The sequence below is a fragment of the Porites lutea genome, chromosome 7 (genome assembly GCF_958299795.1).
Source record: "Porites lutea chromosome 7, jaPorLute2.1, whole genome shotgun sequence".
Lineage (NCBI taxonomy): Eukaryota > Metazoa > Cnidaria > Anthozoa > Scleractinia > Poritidae > Porites > Porites lutea.
Genome location: NC_133207.1, coordinates 20,412,078 through 20,430,925, shown reverse-complemented (window position 1 = coordinate 20,430,925; position 18,848 = coordinate 20,412,078). Strand labels below are relative to the sequence as shown.

The window sequence follows — 18,848 nt, the reverse complement described above, 5'->3', positions numbered from 1 at the left end:
ATACGTAGTTAGAAGTACTAATGATTAAACAATGTCGCACAGGTTCCTCGACGAAGCAAATCTCAGAGTGAAAATCATTCACGATTTGGCAGCTAGCCGTTAGACTTGGAACTTTAGGTCAGTGAATGTAATCACATTTGTAAGACTTTATTCATAAAATTAAGGAAACCTACAGACTGCTAAGTACCTCTTAAGCTATTTTTAGTGATTTCAGCCATGATCAAATTCTGCATAAAATATCAGTAGAAGCCACCAATTCTGAGTCAAATTAGGTCGAAGAAATTCTGGATACTTTTCCTAGTTTCAAAGACTGGCTTTTTTAAAGTAAATAAAAACTTTTCCCACTCTTTACACGTTTCGAATGTCACTAAAATATAGGACAAGTTCAAATTTTGTTCATTCACGTTAAGACAAGCGGAAAAGATTACAGATTTATGCCGATTATGCACTGAAGATTGACATAGCTCTCATAGTTTTGTCTGAACAGTTGCCAATGGCAACGGCCCCATTGTCAATCAGTCTATTGTTTTTTGTGTCGGCTACAGCAGCTGGGTCACGCTTTAGTTATGCGTCACGCAACTTCCTAACCAGCACCCTTAACATTTTGCTCTCATTATAGGATATACTTTATTTCGCCGGACGGTCAAGATAAGACTCATCTCCGTCAAAACGGTGAAGCACGATGATAATGACCCTTTACACCACCTACACCGAAGAACCTCGAGTAAGGGTAGGTAGAAAAGAGATTGATTGATGACATCACTGGCTAGTGAAGTATTTGTATTCACAGGCTCTGAAGACTCATCCGGCATGTAAAACCGGTGTTGTCGTCATTTATATTAATGGTTGTCTTTCTTGAAGGACGCTGCTGCGAAGACAGTGGACGTTGAAAGTCGAAGAAAAATGGTGAGTCAACACGTTTTATAATATAATTTAGTGTTCGTTCAAAAAACACTCTACGTATCTTACATTAGTGGTAACCCGTTCTTTTCGTGCTTCGATACCAGAAACTTGGTGTTAAATATTTTCCTTTTAAAACTCGTTGAATATAGATAGTTAACGAAATATACTAACAATAAATTTAATTGTATCTAAAAATGGGTTTGGGCCATCGACTCTTTAGTTCTCTTTAGTTTCGACTTTAGTGAACTAATCAAGTTAAATTGTCACAATGAGTCTTTTAGCCTTCGTTAAAGTAATTCTCTCGGTTTAATCTTGGGTTAATTCATCTGGGGTGCGCTTTGAAAGGGGTGCGTTTGGGCGCACTTATCATCGATTCAAGACTATGATTTCAAGCTAGAGAGCAATATTTTGTTTATTAATAGACACAAACATCTCTGTCATTAGATAACTCTAACGCCTTTTCAGAAACAGATGGCTTCGTGAATAGCGCAGATGAAACTCAGAATTGCGTGGAATGTTCATCATGCGTATTCTATACTACACACTTACCTCGGTTCACCTGATCTGATTTCCGATAGTGAATATTCGGGCACCTTTGACCTCACTTGTATTGCGCATCTAATCTGACAAACGGAACTAGTAAATCACGTTTGCTTTGTCTGAGGCATGTTACGCGGAAGCTTTTGGTAACGACCGCGCAAGATCTTTCGTCGTTCTCATGTATCCTTCACATCAGCCTGTTCCAAGCGCTCAGATTGTCGGCGCGAAGTCAGAGGGGCATCCCCTCGCAGGTTTTTGTTCTCACATCTCTTTGCTCCGTCCTCACGAACTGAACACAGAACACGGAACAGGCTATCGAGTGTCTCTATCCTGTGCAACATAGAAAGAAACCAAGCTTGCAGTCATAAAACGCCTGATCAGTTTTTTTCGAATATGCACTGATTCTTCAAAATTGTGGAGACGGCTTTAACATAGTCAAGGGGAAACAAAAAAGTGCTTGGGCTGATTGCACCCTCTTCCTTAATTCCTTAAAAGGAAATATAAAGGATTCGGAATGCGCTTTACAGGCTAAGGCTACAGTATAGTCAAGCGACAGGTGGAAGTCCGCCGAAAACACCCAGCGAGAGCAGAGGAGTTTCCGGCTGTCCTCGTTTCACTTAGTAGCGCATTTTGCGTGCGAGAGTGTCACTTGTCGCTTGGAAAACGTTACAGTTCAATGTAAAATTATACACTCTGCTATTTCAATGCGCAAAATAGTCTTTAGTGGAAGAGTAAGGCAAAGAAAACCGTAGACAAAGGGCATGGCCTAAACTAAGTTACATCAAACTGCTAAAAAAAAAAAAACCAAATATGGTGGAAGAAAAGAAAAACCTCTTGCCTACAGTAACTGCATACTTGACCATGCTTGGGGAACTTTTTGAGATCGAAATCATAGGTTTCGCGCAATAATGTATGATTCGTCATCAGTGTTGTTCATTTTCGGCGTCTCATATCAAAGCAGAAGCAGAGACAGTTTTTACTCAGATGTTGAGACCAGCGCGAGTCGAGGGGGCGGGTTGAGACGTGAGACGATTATGCGAATGGGGATGAATACTGAGCTGTAGTGTCATTCTGAGACACTCACTTGAAAAGTGGAGTAAATGAAGGAAAGGATTAACTGACTAAAATCACAAGTCTAGCACTGTCTATCCCATGATCCATTCTACTAGCAACATACCCTGGTAGTGTGCGTCCCGAGATTTGATCAGTCAGAATTGATTGGTCAAATTTGATTTAATTTTGTGCCTGTATTTCACCGTGCTTGTAAAGAGCACTTTCGAAAGTCGCTCACAAAGTGAAGAAATTTTCTTTATTTTCTTTGCGGGTTTTGATTTTGTTTCTCCTGATATCAGCGCAAGTGGTGGAGTTACTCTGAAGCAATGAAAACAGTTTTTAATATACTTGTAGATTTTTTGCTAGTGACTACTGATTCGGATCGGACGTTTGATTCACTACATATATGTAGTAATATATCATATAGCGGCTGTCGTGATCATGAGCCATTACACGTTCCCCAAATTAGGTGTGGTCGGTATTGGAACAACTTCTTTTCAATCTTGAGGAAACTACGTGTCAGAGCAAGATTTGGAAAAGGAAAAAACATTCTCTATGGGCATCGGTACGTCGCGCCGGACCGAACAATAACGAATAAGATGAATTTACAGTTATTGTTCGGTATAGCTCGGTCTCAGTAGGCTTCTCCAAAGAATATCTATCATAATGCGTAAAAAAGAGAATGAAAATCGCATTAGTCTTCTAAACAATGCGAATATTGTCCTTCTATGAGAATACAATAAAATGACGTGCATAATCTAGAGCTTGAATGACTACAAGAGGACTTTAAAAATAACTGTGACTCACAGTCTAATTTGTTTAACAAATTATAAGAGGAAACAGCACCGCTTGTAATACTCTTGTCGTTGACGCTGTTTTGCGGTTAAAACAAAACAACCACAAATGATTTGTTAATTTTTTATCGATAATAGGTTTGGCGCGCAGTGGTTCGTCAGCTTATGGAGAACTTACGAGAAAAAAAAAACAGACAAATCGAACTAGTAAGTTCTCTCTCACGGCCAAACCATAAAAATCATCAGTTCCATTTTAATTAAGTTGTGTTAGATTTTAAAAAGGTTCATGTAGTTCACATTTAGAGATACACAAAATTAATGCGTCGCACTCCAGGCCCATAATATAAGAAATAAACAAGTGACAACTAACAACTTAACGTACACCTGAAACTACCTGACTTAAACGTGCGCTTATGTAGATTATCAGCAGAAGTGAAGCGATAAAGCGCGTTTGCTTTCTCAAGAGACGATATTTTCTTTCATTGACTAAAGCACATGTTTCGTGTAGGTTTCTTCTACATCGTTGAAGGCCGGCTACCCACTGCACGATTTTTATAATCCTTTCTTTTCAAGTTAGAAGTCCCTATCACATCGCAACGTTCCAGTCGAGTTTTAAAAGGCAAATCGAAAGATTCTTCAGGTCAAGATGATAAAATTTAGAACTGACGATTTTAAACATTTTGATAGTAAAAGTAAGTTACTGATAGTAAAAGTAAGTTATTTTGATAGTAAAAGTAAGTTACTTCTTTTCAAGTTAGAAGTCCCTATCACATCGCAACGTTCCAGTCGAGTTTTAAAAGGCAAATCGAAAGATTCTTCAGGTCAAGATGATAAAATTTAGAACTGACGATTTTAAACATTTTGATAGTAAAAGTAAGTTACTGATAGTAAAAGTAAGTTATTTTGATAGTAAAAGTAAGTTACTTCTTTTCAAGTTAGAAGTCCCTATCACATCGCAACGTTCCAGTCGAGTTTTAAAAGGCAAATCGAAAGATTCTTCAGGTCAAGATGATAAAATTTAGAACTGACGATTTTAAACATTTTGATAGTAAAAGTAAGTTACTGATTAAGTTCCAATTACATCTGAACTGTAGAGAATTTCAAAGTTTACCAGAAACTGGACGTAAACCTTACTTATGTTTGTATTCATTCCTGGTGGTCACATAAAGCTGGACCTGTCACCATGTTTACAATTTCATGCGAACAAATTGGAGTTATGGTCAATATTGCAAACGTTTTAGCAAACCACAAATCTATCGGCAAACCCACATCGATCTTCCGTACCTACGTACTTAAGGGTCTTTTGACAACCGTTTTAATAAACTTCCCTGTTCTATTATAAAAATCATCATCACTATTATTATTATTAATATTATTATTATTATTATTATTATTATTAGTAGTAGTAGTAGTAGTAGTAGTAGTAGTAGTAGTAGTAGTAGTAGTAGTAGTAGTAGTAGTAGTAGTAGTAGTAGTAGTAGTAGTAGTAGTAGTAGTAGTAGTAGTAGTAGTAGTAGTAGTAGTAGTAGTAGTAGTGGTAGTAGTATTAGTATCAGTATTATCATTATTTTGTACTGAATCGAAACAGACTCTTGATGAGCTGGAAATGACACTTAAAATAGGAAAACCTTGTTGGTTTGAACGAAATACACTGTCTATGCGTGAAAGACCTACGGTGAGTTTTTTCAATTAAAATTGTTGTCCAGACGTGTGACAAAAAACGTAGCGTTCGGCTTGAGGCCACGTAGGAACCACAGGCAGCCCAGACGCCAAGATAGCCGTTTGACTTAACTTGTTTCTTAATTCTTTAAGTATGTTCTAAACTCCAATTTGTGAAAGACTTTACGGAAATCTCCCTTACTGACGTGAAAGTCAAACTCGCATAAACGACACGGGAACAGATGCTGTACGAGGAATTGCATACGTAAATTTATTTATAATCAACGAAGACACAGGTTTATTGTAACATATTTTGTGTCTCCGATATATTGCTTTAATCGGCTAAATAAGTTCTAACGGCACGTAAAGAGTATAAGCTATATGTCTAAGTGCGAAACTTTCTTAATATAGATATCACTGGCCAGTTTTTATACTTTCATTTTTCATCCGTTAAAAAAAAGCTTGTTGATCAGACGTACCAAATTTAAGGCGCATTCGTCTCAGAGCAGTTATTATCCGAGCCAAAATTAGTGAAACATGATTGCTAGGTAAAAGTATATGTATTTTTCAGGACGAACCCAAATCAGCCGGGGTGCCCAGAGCGACTGCACGCTCTAGTCAGTAATGATTCGTTCTGTCAGGGTTTGTTTACGTTTGTTGTAAGTGAACTCAGGCATTTGCGTAGTTTTGTCTGCAGGCGATGCCATTAGGTTTTTTCATAGCGGGCAATATAGTTGAAGATATTTTTCCGGAACTAACGAAGCTATGATGTAGCGGTCTTGGCTAAATAAGGATATACTAAAATAGAAGATTGCACGTCCAAAAACACTTTTCGGTACTTTATCATCTTCAGGCGGAAGTCTTGTTTAATCTTTGCAATCTCATAACATTTTCTTTTTGTTGTGGGAACAAGCGGAACTCCTGAACAACAGTCGAAGCCCCATCGACCTTTAACTCTTCCCTCAAAAGGGACCACGAACTGGTTAACATTGGTTAAAGCGTGACAAGTCTATCCTTTGCAAGAAAAATAATTGTCTTTGTCACATTTTTCCATTTATTTAGTCGTATCTAGGAAAACTTCTGAAAATAGGCCTTGATTATGAGCTTTGTAAGCGATGAATTCGAAAAAGCCCGCCAGGTACACTTGTAACGTGGACGGCAACCTTGTCCCAAAGGCTTTTCCCCTGGAAAATGGGAGGGGCCGACGAGTGCTCCTCCCATTTTTAAGGTAAAAGCCTGGGGACGAGTTTACTTGGACGGTTCCAGAGCCCGTCGTTTTTGGTCATGTGGTAGGTAGTCAAGGTAACCAGAGTGGTGTGCACAGAATTCTAAGATCACTGAAGATAAACATCTAATTTGTTAAATCCGACTTTGGACAGTTTTAATTAACTCTTTTTAAATCGCAAAACCTTTAAAAAATGAATCAAGTCCAAGAACTATTAATTTCCTTGCCACGTTCCCATTTCTCGTTCAATGTTTCTGTTATTTTTTAACTTTAGAGTGAACCGATATGCCTTACAATGTCAAAAGAAGTCATTATTCTTGATATTTTCGTTTTTTATACCTTTGTTTTTATTACTTCAGACTTCTGGCGCCACCAGCTTTTTATGTCGTTCAGAAATGTTTTTCGTGAGTTTGCATAAAAAAGGCAAAATAAACATTCGTTAATTAAAGGAAATTTTTATCTGCTTCTATCTTTTGGAAGGTTTTGTTTGGAAGAAAATGACTCTTTCTGTGGCAACCGTCGGTTAATGTATCCTTGCCAAGGGAGGGTAAATTCAAATCAAATTAAAGTAAATTCTCCAATTTCATTTAGTAACATACAGACCAAAAGCAAATAGTACCTTACGAAAATCCTCAGTGACAACTAGGTTTCATTTGAACGGTCGCATAATAGCATTCTTTGGGGGACAAGGGGGGAAGGGGGGGGGGGTCCAAACCTCCCACCTCCCGTATCTTACAATACTCCCGCCCCTTTTCTCAGCTTGGCTTCCTCCCTTTAAGTCGTTTTTCGATTTCGAAATATTAAGCAATGTTGCATAATTTCCCCCTATTTCTCCCGCGCGCTTTTTATTCTTTTAGCACTCCCACGTCCCACCCTTTCCTCTCCCGCCTCACCCCTTCTTCCCCTATTCTTCCTGGGTTCCCACCCCTTGTCCTCGGATCCGGATCCCACCAGACTAACAAAAAAAATTAGAACAAGACGCATAGCTCCATTTTACTGATTTGTCGGGGAACAGGCCTAGACCTTAAAAGATCAGCGTTTTAAAACAGCTAATATAATAAATTTTACTAAGATAGCCACCATGATCATTTATCTCCGAAGGAACTCGCGCTATCTTTTTTCTGAGCATTATGTTTCTTTTTCCTGCACTTCATTACGGCTTAGAGTTGTGATTGGCACAATTCAATGCTGGACAATGAATCTCGGTTGTAATTGGCCAACTCCGTTACGAAAAGCAGACATGTGAAGAAGAAAATCATAGAAAACGTTCCGAAGATTCCATCGGTTCAGACCTCTAAGGACCATTCCAGGGGGCTGAAATAAGGCCAGTCGGTCACTATTGAGACAAAAAATTAAGACACCTAAAGTCGAAACAAGTCTAACAAGCAATATTGACTCTCTACCTTGCAAACCGTGGCGAGCCGGGAAAACATTCACGGTTGACTTACTTTACGATTAACAGTTGAAAATTTCCATATTTTACAGCTGAAGACTAGGCTTTTTAGGCTATATTTCACGACTAACGGTTAACCCCATTGTGACCCTCCAATCTGGTCTTGGTTCTGCAGAGAACATAAATCGCAATTATATCGTTACCCTTTTTCAGATCCAAACTGTGCATCATGCAGGTTAAAATCAATACCTTATATCGGACCAAATTAAAGTGCAAAAACCATAGTAGGCTCACTGTCGCCGCACATACCTATATATATATATCTAGAATATGATTGAATGGAGTACTTTCCCCGGCCGATTACTAGTTTGTTCGTGTTTTAGGGATTTAGATAACTAATGGCTGACTTTTTATCTCAACATTTTTTTGAAGCTAAATCGGTGTAGGAAACCTTTCTTTATTCATCTTAAATTAAAATTCGGGCTCAGTAGGAAAATGGATAAGTCTGAGTTAATAACCTTTTCCAGAAGTTATGGCTGAACCAATTAGCGATCACCTTGCGTGACTATGATATTTTTTCAGTTTAATAAATTAATGGAACAATATAAGTTGCTCAGGCACTTAGGTGCTTACGGCTTATCAGAAAATCTCTAAGTTAATGGTTTATGCCATCAAGCACATTGTATTAAATATCTGTAGTGTCAACTTCGCCAGAGAAGGGGTATTTCAATTCAACACTGATCAGTACAAATGCTGTCGGCGATTTCAAAGAATGTCAATGTTTTAGGCTAAGACGTTTTGAATGCGGTGCTTGTAGATTTTGTTTGCCCATTAGTGAAACCGACTTAATTTTTGTTGCAAAAATAGGATCTAGGAGGCAATATTTATTTTTTTTGTGCATGCCGGAAATGGCTGGTGATCAGTTGCCACATGATTTTACTTTTTTGCCGATAGATACAATCTCTTCGCGCTTGCAGGAGTGTTATAAGGGAAGAAACTTTTAAAAATGGCATAAGAAATTTTTTCTGTCATCACTTTTCTCCTATAGAGATCTTTATTTTGTTTTCCAAAGTAATTTACTCAGGCTTAACCGAGACCCTCCAGATTATAGTTTCTTAGAACTGAAGAGAGATGGAGTGAGTCTACTGGCCATGGAAATGAGAAAAAACTCGGCTACACAATCTACTTTTTTCCAGTCCCGTTTCTAAGCGCATTGCAATAACTTAAGTTCAATACGGAAAAATTGTATCTAGTGCGCGTCGAAAACCCTGAATTCCAGTTAAGTATAAAAATGTACACATTTTTAAGACTTCCGGAATCGCTAGTGTTCATCTAACCACAAGAAGTGATTATCAAAACTGTGAAATACATTTTACACGTTAGGTACCATAAAAGTTCATTTCAAACTTCTCTTTGTCTAGAACAACTTTCTGTGAAGTACATTCTTTTATCAGCAACCCAAGGAGAGGAAAAAAAATCACATGTTGTGGATGATACTATCAGGATCCCTCCGGATCAGGATGTGTACAACATTTTCATTATTTCCAGATTTGTGAATAAAGAAATAAAACAATAAAGAAAATACAATTATGTTGGCGTGGATGCAGTCAATAGGAATGACATCAGGTTTCAGTTTTGTTCAGTGTGTGCCGCGGATAATCCTGTTTAGCTCTCTTTTGATGACATTTCATATTTGCTCGGAAGTTTCATTTTTCACTTAAGGAAAAGGAGTGTGCCTTTTTTTGGTGAATGCTTCTAGAATGTCTTTTTTATTTTCCCGCCTGCATCCGATGGCTATTGTTTTCCCTCTGACGACGTTTTCCGCCAGACTTGAGCAGAACAAAGCTTTGCTTTCACTCGACTTCATCTTAGACCCGGGGCACTTCACTTTGACGCATCGAAGCTTGACCGAGGGGCGTGTAGGGAGTCTGGAACGGCTTCGTGCAGTGCGCAGAGGCCGTGGCACTTCGGTCACAATTTCCCCGGCCTCCATGTTTGAACCCCACAGTAACATTTGATTTTTGTGGTGTTTAGAGGAAAATTTAGCTGGAAGGACGGCTTTGAAATTCGGTCAGTCGGCAACACGGCTTCGAACGGGCTGAGACCACGTTTTGCCCATGGAACATAGTGGCCAAGATCGACCGAGGGTCCGCACATCGAAGGTGAATGTCGAAAATTTTGGCTTTGTTCGTCAAGACGCCGTATTTAAACAAGACTGTCGAGTTTCGACTGTACTTGTCATCGAGTCTGCCGTGGTTTGCGGCTGTTTCACATATCAATGGCTCCCCGTTTTTGTAAAGGCTATTAGAAGACGCATTTCTGGTGCTGTCCAAGTTTATTGAAGAGTTATAGCGAACGGATTTGGGCGCAAAAAATGTTACTTTACAAGCATGTCGTATCGACCTGCGCGACCATTTAGTCATAGTGGGCCAACTCCCGACAAGGTCTGCGAATGAGTGGCAATTTTTCGCTAAGTTGCTTATTCATCGCACATCTTAAGCTACTTCCTTGATCCTTGGACATTGGCAATCGTATAACTCTTTATTTGCTATTATTCTGATTTTCTGTAGGTCCCCGATGGCCACAGTTCTACATCGGCGAGTTCTAGAACCACAAGAAATCGGTCATCTACATCGAACCCTGAGGATGTCCATATCGGCAAATATCGCCTTATAAAAACCATTGGGAAAGGGAATTTTGCTAAAGTAAAACTTGCCAAACATGTACCGACGGGGAAAGAGGTAAATATATGCCATCATTCTCTATTTACAATCGCGAAATTACTTGTAGATTCTTGGTTTTTTATCGGGTTGCTTGTTTGCTCGCTGCGAGGGATGTAGTGTAATAATTAAACACAGACCGGCTCCAACGCCTCACTTTTTCTTGTGTTTTTACTGTTTTTAAAGGTGGCGATCAAGATTATCGACAAGACACAGCTCAATCCGAGCAGCTTGCAAAAGGTGAGCTTGCCTTACTCGTATTGTTGTGGGAAAATAACCGAAGTGTAAAGCTTGTTTTCCCCGTGGCCCCTCTGATTGCATGCAAGCTCTTCGCATGTAATTACGTATTCGAAAGCAACGTTCGAGCCTTCGGTTTATTTTGAAGAGCGCACTAAAGTCCTTAAATTATAATTTTTTTTGTAAAATGTTGTGATTTACCAACCTTAGATTGTTTTGGCCAAGCAATGTCTTGATACGATTTACTTCAAAATCTGATGTTCCCCGTTGATTTTCTTCCGACGATTGATTTTAGGAAATAAAAAATCTATATTCCAAGCCTAAATTATTCGTTTACATATTGTTGTCGTTTAATAGAACTCTCTGCTAACATTAAGATTAGATCACTAAGTGTTGATATTTTTCTTGAGATTCATTCTGATTAAACTCTTTGGAAGCAAAACTTTACCAACTGGCACGCGAAACAGTGTTTCGGTATATATTGCAAGGTTATCGATTCCAATGAGTGCACTTTATTTCACTGCAATTCCGTGCCGAGTTGCATCGGCTCCAAGTATAATTAGTTCCTTGAGGAAAATTTGTATTGTGTTGGATTCGAATATTTACAGTTCTGATATGAATGTTGAAATATCCTATAATGATGCCGTGTCTTGATTCTTCATGGCAACGAGAGATGCGAAGCGAAAACTTCAGATTGCACTAGCTGAAGTTTTGTTTTATTAATAAAGTGTTCGTTCATTTTGCACGTGTTTTTTTTTTTAGATTGTCTCGCGTTTAACATCGGGTTGTAGAATATAGGAGAACTGTTGGTCTGATGATCATCTTTCAGGACATGTATCGTCGCGTGGAAATTTTTCAATTACTCGTAAGACGGAAACTATTACGGCTTAAATGTCCATGCGGTGTCTCAATGAAAGTAAATGTTGCATTTGGAACACTCAATTCCTGAATAACCTCAAATAATCTACCTGGTTGACCAACGATTTATGAGAGATTTTATTGTTTACCCGTCGTCAATAGAATGGAATCTTTTCGTGGGGATAGAGCTAATCCGAAAATAAAGCGAAACAGTTTGAATCCGTTACGTTTGGGATTAGTATTACGTCACGACTCATTCTCATTCTCGTTTAATATTCGTTGATGTGGTCGTGAGTTTCACATGCAAATCTTGTGTCTAGAAAGCTGAAAGTCATATTTATTTCTGAGTTACAGTGTATTACTGCCAATTTGCTCATTTTACACACATTTATTATGTTCATTTGCAAGGGTTTTTTTAATACATCTGGGGCTTGCCTTTTGACTATAGTTATTAACCTTTGTATTTGATAAATTAAATTAAGGCATTTTTCCATACCCTGTAGAGCAAGAAAAAGTCTGTTATTGTATTACTTTGGAAATACAGAATGTAGCAAGGTTTATTTTTCAGTCTTTAAAAAAATGTGGAAACTCTGAAATATAGCAGCTAAATTATTTTATCCTGGGAGTTAATTGGGTAGACCTCAACATTGAAATTAAGTAATTGTTTCTTTTGTAATGTAGTTATGTTGTTTCTACTGCAGTTCTTGATCTGGTTACTGCTTTTTCTACATGTCTCGGAAACTTTGCAGAGGGCTTGTAAATGTGGCTTCATGTTTAGCCTTGTTTACTGGCCTTGCTTTTTTGAAATAGTCTTCTTTGCAACAGTGTTGTCAACAACTCCAGTAAAATACTGACTCGATAAAAATGCTGGGAACTACAGGCAAAAATCTGATGTACCTTGACAAAGCTTTTTGTGGCATTTTAACTCCCATGTTTGTATAAAATGAAAGTTCAAGGCAAATCCATCTACAATTTCCATTTATTAACATTCAATATTATAAACCATAGAATACTATCAAAATGTTCAAAACTCAACTGTTGCTTGTGTTTTGATGCTGTTGGCAGCTCTGATCTATAATATAAGAATGTCGACAATAGGGAATTGTGGTTGATTTTTCTGTTATGATAACACTAATAATTTTGAAATGCAAATTCTGGCAAAGTTTCTTGGAAAGTTGTGTGCACGAGACTGAGAAAAACTATTGTGCCTACATTACATCATGTCCAATTTTATACCCTTATTACTAACACACGATAATGGCTCTTGACCATTAAGCATATGAGAAACTGCCCACTTTTTGTTAAGAAGTTCATGTAATATAGTGTGGAAAAAGCAGTGTTCCCAGTGAAAAGCTTTGTAGCGGTTTCATGTCAGCTGCCACCACCCCAAAGACCATACAAAATGAGGATGTCTATGAATTCAACTGGTACGTCTTGATTGCATGTCCCATAAACTAATTCTAAGAATAAATGAAAAATAGTGAATAGATTAATGAAATAATAAAAATAAAACATCAAGTTATCAACTCAAATTGAATTTTTGAGGAAAAGAAAATATAGCTCTGTAAATGTTGCAATGAAAGAGAAAGTAACAGCAAAAATAAACTTGCGAAACCAACTTAGCCTGAATTTCAAGCTTCCCTTCAAGTTGGCTTTGATTCTTGCGTACAGGTGCACCAGTTATTTAGGAGAATAATGATATAGGGCTTTGGAAAATCTTTTTTTTTCTTAAAAATATTTTGTGATCAAATCAGATTGTATTATTTTCACTGGAATGGAAACAGAACAGCTATAGTATACATGCATGTACGTGAATTCGTAGTGATCAAAAAAGCTGCATCTAGACTCAACATTGCATTAACATTTTACACGTATTCTAACAAATTCTTGTACAATTTTTTTTATAGTAACAGAATTAACTTGTTAATGACTATAAGGCTGACAGATGACTGCCCTTCTGTAATTGTTTTCATTCAGGCATTGCATCATCCGTATGATTATTCATTAATATTTGAATCAAGAGTACTTTACGTTTCCCCCTGTTGGCTCACAGTATTTCAGATTACCAAATATTTCATTCTTGTGGGTCTCTAACCACATTTTGGTAACTTTTATGGCTTCTTTTTCTGCACTGGCAAAAAAGGCTTGACAATATGCATCATCTGCAATAAACTTGTATTGCTTGAAACATTTTAAAAGTCATAAGCACTGTTAGGTTTGACAAGTTACAGTAATTTCCTGTGTACCCTAGTCCAGTGTTTTGGTAGATTTTTTTCTAAGCAGGTATATAGTGCATGCCAAAAGACAACAAAAACACTTTCATTGATATTTCTAAGTGTGTATTAATAAGTGTATTATGTAAAACAGGTAGTATTTTCAAGTGATTCTGGGAGTCTTTCATGCCAGACCCTAAGTTTGGCCATTAGCTGTGATCCTGTTTTCTTCATGATATCAAAGATTCTTAAAATAAATTACCAGTATGTCCTTTGCTTTTGTCAAGGAAAGTTAAATTCTCTTTCTATTCAACAAAATGAGATGTTCACATTTTTTGTTTGTAAACTACTGTACTGTGGTAAAAAAAAATTGGTCAAAGCTTTAGAAGATTTTTGATTAGGTGGATTGCCTGAGCAGTGATTGTTGCTTTGTTTCTTTTATGAGAAAGAAGATCAATTTATTGTAATGTACAGTACTTTCAATATTCAAATTCAAATCACTTTCATCATTTTTATGTGTCGTTTTCTTTTCATGGTTGGTATTTATAATGAGAATGACATAATTGCCTTGTCAAGCATGTAATAGTTCTGCATACAGTGTATGTACTCTGCATCTTTTGAAAATATTTTTTTTTTGACCAGAAGGTTTTAATTTAAAATGCTCTCAACCTGAAAGCTTGTATTAAAGTAGTAGGTACACCTGTACATTACTATTAAAAGCTGCCTTTACTTTTACAGGTCCATATTTTTGTTTTCGACTCGTTTGTCTTAAGTCTTGTCAGAACTCATTATTTTTTTACGTCAGTCGTTTTTCTGTTCTCCTTCTTTTAGTTTTGTTTAAATTGTACCTTTTTGCAAGAAGTGTGATAATATGGGGAATAAACAATGAATGAATGAATGAACCTTAAATGCAAAGCAAAGTAATTGTGCACTGATCTACATGATTGAGATTTCCTATTCCAAGCTGTTTTTCTTGCCCAAAAGTTACTTCCTTGTCTCTGACATTATTTAGCCAACAAATTATTATTGCATACAGCTGCAGCAGTATACTGTGAAAGATACCAGTACTATTTTGTGCTTCAAAAAAGTCACAATTTTAACAGGTTTTAGCCATAGTATACAGGTACTTTTCATCATTTTTTTGGGATTTAAGTTGGTGTCACTCAGTACTATCCACGTTTCATATAACAGCTTAGAAATTTGATATAACAGCTTAGAGTTTTGGTATTATGATTAGGTTGTAGTAAAAGGATTTTGTTATTTCAGCTGTTTCGAGAAGTCAGGATTATGAAGTTTCTTGACCATCCTAATATTGGTAAGTGTGCGTAGAATTTTTCTCTTTGTTTCTTACTCTTGTTCTCAGTTCAAATCTCCCGGGCTGTCATGCTCTTCCTGTGTGCATTTACATTAAAATGTATTTATTTTTTTGGATGGAACCATGCTTGCCTTTGTTGTGCCCTCTGGGTTCTAGCTGGAGTTGCTTTTTAGTAGTCTCTCCTCAGCCATGCTTGTAAATTGCCAACTTGTGAACTCTCCCCTTGCCCAGTGGGATTTTTAACTTGACGTTGTTGATTTTGGTTGGGGGCAGGCAGGGGGCACTTAAATAAATGAAACAAATAATGACTTAAAGGTAGCACAACCACTAAGTGGTTCTTCATCTACCTGATTCCTCGTGGAATTGGAATTTGGAATCGTAGGGTTTGAGGAGAGGGGAAAACTGGAGTACCTGTAGAAAAAGCTCTCAGAACGAGGACTGAGAACCAACAACAAACTCAACACCCACATATGGCGTTAACACCGGGATTTGAACCCGGGTCACATTGGTGGGAGGCGAGTGCTCTCACCACTGTGCCATCCTTGCCCTCTTTAAGCACTTGCTTAGACCCTATTTTTACTTAAGTTTACTATATTCTAAAAATGTTGCAGTTAAATTGTATGAGGTCATTGAAACTGACAAGACACTTTATCTTGTGATGGAGTATGCCAGTGGAGGTATGTCACTTCTAAAACTTAGCATAACTACACTGAAATTATCTATCTAGGCATGTGCAGCTGGTTGGTGGGGAAATGAGTCGCTACAAAGTTCTTTTGGTTTTATTTTTCCCTTTGTTTCCAATGAAAGTAGCCAGGGGTCACCGGTGACAAATTACTCCTGAAGTTTTGCAAAATTTTTGCATAAGTTTTTAATGATACAATAAGCAAGTTAAAAAATCGGTGGTGTTGTGTGTTATTTGTCAACCATGATAAAATATATTAATAGGTAATGCAATAGTAATCTCTAGTAGTTAGGGAATTATCTTATTACCATATGATTACACATTATTTTTGGCAGAGCTGAAAATGTTTACTTACCATAACTGAAGTAACATGTCCCACTAAGTATGTTTTCTTCTACATTCTTGTTGGTTAGGCAAAGTGTACATCTACCTTATGTTGAGGTCCTCTTAGGAGGGGGGCAGTGGGGGGATACATATTTCCCTTGTTTGAATGTCAAAACCTGTTGTTTCGCGTGTTAAGGAAGTCATCTTGCTGTCAGTATTTTACCATTGTATTTGCACCTTTCTCTGACTTTATCACAGTTTCAACCCATCTTTGTGTCATTTGTTACCATTTCTGCAGTCCTATGTCCCTTTTTTAAGACCATGTGGCATGTCGCTTGTTTGGATTTACCCTTACACGGCCTCTATGTTGTGTTTTGCAGGTGAAGTTTTCGACTACCTTGTTGCACATGGAAGAATGAAAGAGAAAGAGGCAAGAGCAAAGTTCAGACAGGTGATTGTGATGTTTTTTTTTACCCATAAGGCTCTGTAGTGGCAAGCTTACATGTATTATTATAGTTCATTCAAATTTGATTGGCTTAAATCCCATGGCTAAGTCTTCAGAGCCAGCTAGCATTGGCTTTCGTAACGTGTGAAGAGTTATGGAGATCTTGGAGGGTGCTATCTGCCTCGGCCGATAACACCCTTCTCAATCTCTGAAGTTCTTTAGATCATACTCACACTTATCCAATAATTGCTAATTATCCTTTTAAAGTGTTGAAGTTGCATCAATAGCCAGGTTCCTGTAGAAAGCTTAACTTTTATTCTTACTAAGTTTTTTTGTTTTGTAATTATTTCAGATTGTGTCTGCTGTTCAGTACTGCCATCAAAAGCACGTTATTCACAGAGATCTCAAGGTAGACCCTTGCAAATGTACTAAGTGTTTATGTTTTGTGAGCTTCAGCCCTGTACACTGAAATTTTAGACAATAAGGGAAAAATTGATGAGAATGATTATACATGCAGCAATATTGATCAACATCGTAACTGGTTGGAACCTAGAGGCCGGCGTCATAAGTAGGTGGAATATGATCATCTGAGTGAGTGTATTCCTGCACTGGACTGTTTTTGACAGGGAATGAGCAACACCATTACCTAACATGTAATTTTGATATCGTAATAACTAAGAATGCTTTCCATGACTGTGGTCTAGCAGAGCCCAGGGGCCTTTTGTGCCTAGCTTTTGATCTTGGGCAACTAGAAAATCTTACTTTTTTTGTACAAATCATATGCTGAACGCCCTGGATTTTACAGATTTAGAGCACTGTGCCCCCTTCAATTTTCCTTAGAGCACAGTGTTGCTTTCAATCAATGCAGTGATTGTCTTGTTAATGTTCATGACCACCAACTTAACTTTGGTTTCAGTCTCAGAATGATATAATTTACTTATATTGTCATTGATTTTATTCCCTTTTTTACAATTTCAGGCTGAAAATTTGCTTTTAGATGGAGACATGAACATTAAGATAGCAGATTTTGGTTTTAGTAATGAATTCACTCCAGGAAACAAACTTGATACGTTTTGTGGGAGTCCCCCTTATGCAGCACCTGAACTGTTTCAAGGGAAGAAGTATGATGGCCCAGAAGTAGACGTCTGGAGTTTAGGTGTAATTTTATACACGTTAGTCAGTGGATCTCTTCCATTTGATGGACAAAATTTAAAAGTAAGTTTCCATTGTTTCTTGTCCCTTATTAAAATGAGTACAGAGTGCTGAAGCAACCAGATGTTTTCCTGTGCACAAATAATTATTGTTGTAATTTATCATTAATCAAAATCTTTAAGTGATGCAATGATCAATTATACACTGTCTATCACTGGAAAAAAAAATTCCTTGTTGGCACATAAACATGTTTGAGACGTGTGTTGTATTGTGAGTGGTTTCATAATGAGAGGAAAAAAAGAGATTTTGTTACTTGTTTAAAACACTAAAAACGTTTGCATTACATGTATAACAAAGGTTAAAAGTAAATGGAATTCTTATTTAGAGATCTTTCTGTTCATAACCCAATGATTAATGGGGTGGGCCAATCCAGTTATTTTCAATGATCAATTTGAAATCTCTTCTGATTCCCAACACTTCAAATAATACCAACAAGTAAAAGTAAGGTTGTTTACCATTTACATGGGCAAACTGGTTGGTTCACAGTTTAGGCAAATGGTTAAGTGCTGGTAAATTTCATCCTGGAATCATGTTTACCATATTTACAAATCAGTTTTATTTACCGAAAAACAGCTGCGAAAGCGTGAAACTGGTATCAAAGATGGCTTTCAAGAAATGGAAGACAAAAAAAATTTCCATGTTGAATATTCTTTTTGGAAAAACATGGCTACCTTAATTTTAGATTTTCCATTGCTCCTGGAAACTTTCCGCTCCATTGTGTTCCTTTTACTTTCCAACCAGATTGTCTTTAAACGGTTTGTAAATGGTAAACAACCAATGCTTACTATAACAGTGAAACCATTTTTTGAACACCTCATGGAAAACATGAAGTGGATTTTTGGTGTGTTCTTAATTCCATTTTTTGATACCACAATTTGACTACAATGCTTCTGTATTTCCCACCAGGAATTACGAGAAAGAGTTCTCAGAGGAAAATATAGGATACCTTTTTATATGTCGACAGGTATGTAAGATTGCATTGCAGCTTGTTGACTTGTGCGTGTTATTTGTAGTTGAATATATACATGTACACATAACTTGGTAGAAAAGCACAGTCATCAGAGAAAGAAGCAAATGTATACTTTGCTACTTACAAGCACTTGTAGAAGAAACACACTTTTCAACAGAACTTAATCTTACTTTTACAATAAAATTTTTTATACTATTACTTATTATGCTGACAGCTAGGAGCCCAAGAGTGCGACGTCCTTTAATTAACTCACATTCTTTCATGCAGACATTAACCAATCAGAAGTCGAGGACAGTTTCCAGCTG

At 37.3% G+C, this 18,848-nt stretch overlaps 1 protein-coding gene across 10 annotated transcripts in view; it reads left to right on the top strand.

Annotated features, from left to right (window-relative positions):
• The first annotated feature begins 589 nt into the window (after positions 1 to 589).
• The window catches only part of LOC140944094 (MAP/microtubule affinity-regulating kinase 3-like), a 34,834-nt gene continuing 16,575 nt past the window's right edge, over positions 590 to 18,848 (top strand). For 2 of the 10 annotated variants that reach the window (XM_073393213.1, XM_073393214.1), the window contains exons 1-10: positions 590 to 730; positions 862 to 906; positions 10,138 to 10,308; positions 10,474 to 10,527; positions 14,862 to 14,910; positions 15,522 to 15,587; positions 16,297 to 16,367; positions 16,714 to 16,770; positions 17,340 to 17,576; positions 18,480 to 18,537. In XM_073393213.1, the coding sequence (XP_073249314.1) occupies positions 683 to 730; positions 862 to 906; positions 10,138 to 10,308; positions 10,474 to 10,527; positions 14,862 to 14,910; positions 15,522 to 15,587; positions 16,297 to 16,367; positions 16,714 to 16,770; positions 17,340 to 17,576; positions 18,480 to 18,537 (856 nt within the window). In that variant the 5' untranslated portion in view covers positions 590 to 682. Of the gene's footprint in view, positions 731 to 861; positions 907 to 9,524; positions 9,730 to 10,137; positions 10,309 to 10,473; positions 10,528 to 14,861; positions 14,911 to 15,521; positions 15,588 to 16,296; positions 16,368 to 16,713; positions 16,771 to 17,339; positions 17,577 to 18,479; positions 18,538 to 18,848 lie in introns of those variants that run through there. The other 8 variants (XM_073393209.1, XM_073393216.1, XM_073393208.1 and 5 more) reach the window with 7 other exon arrangements.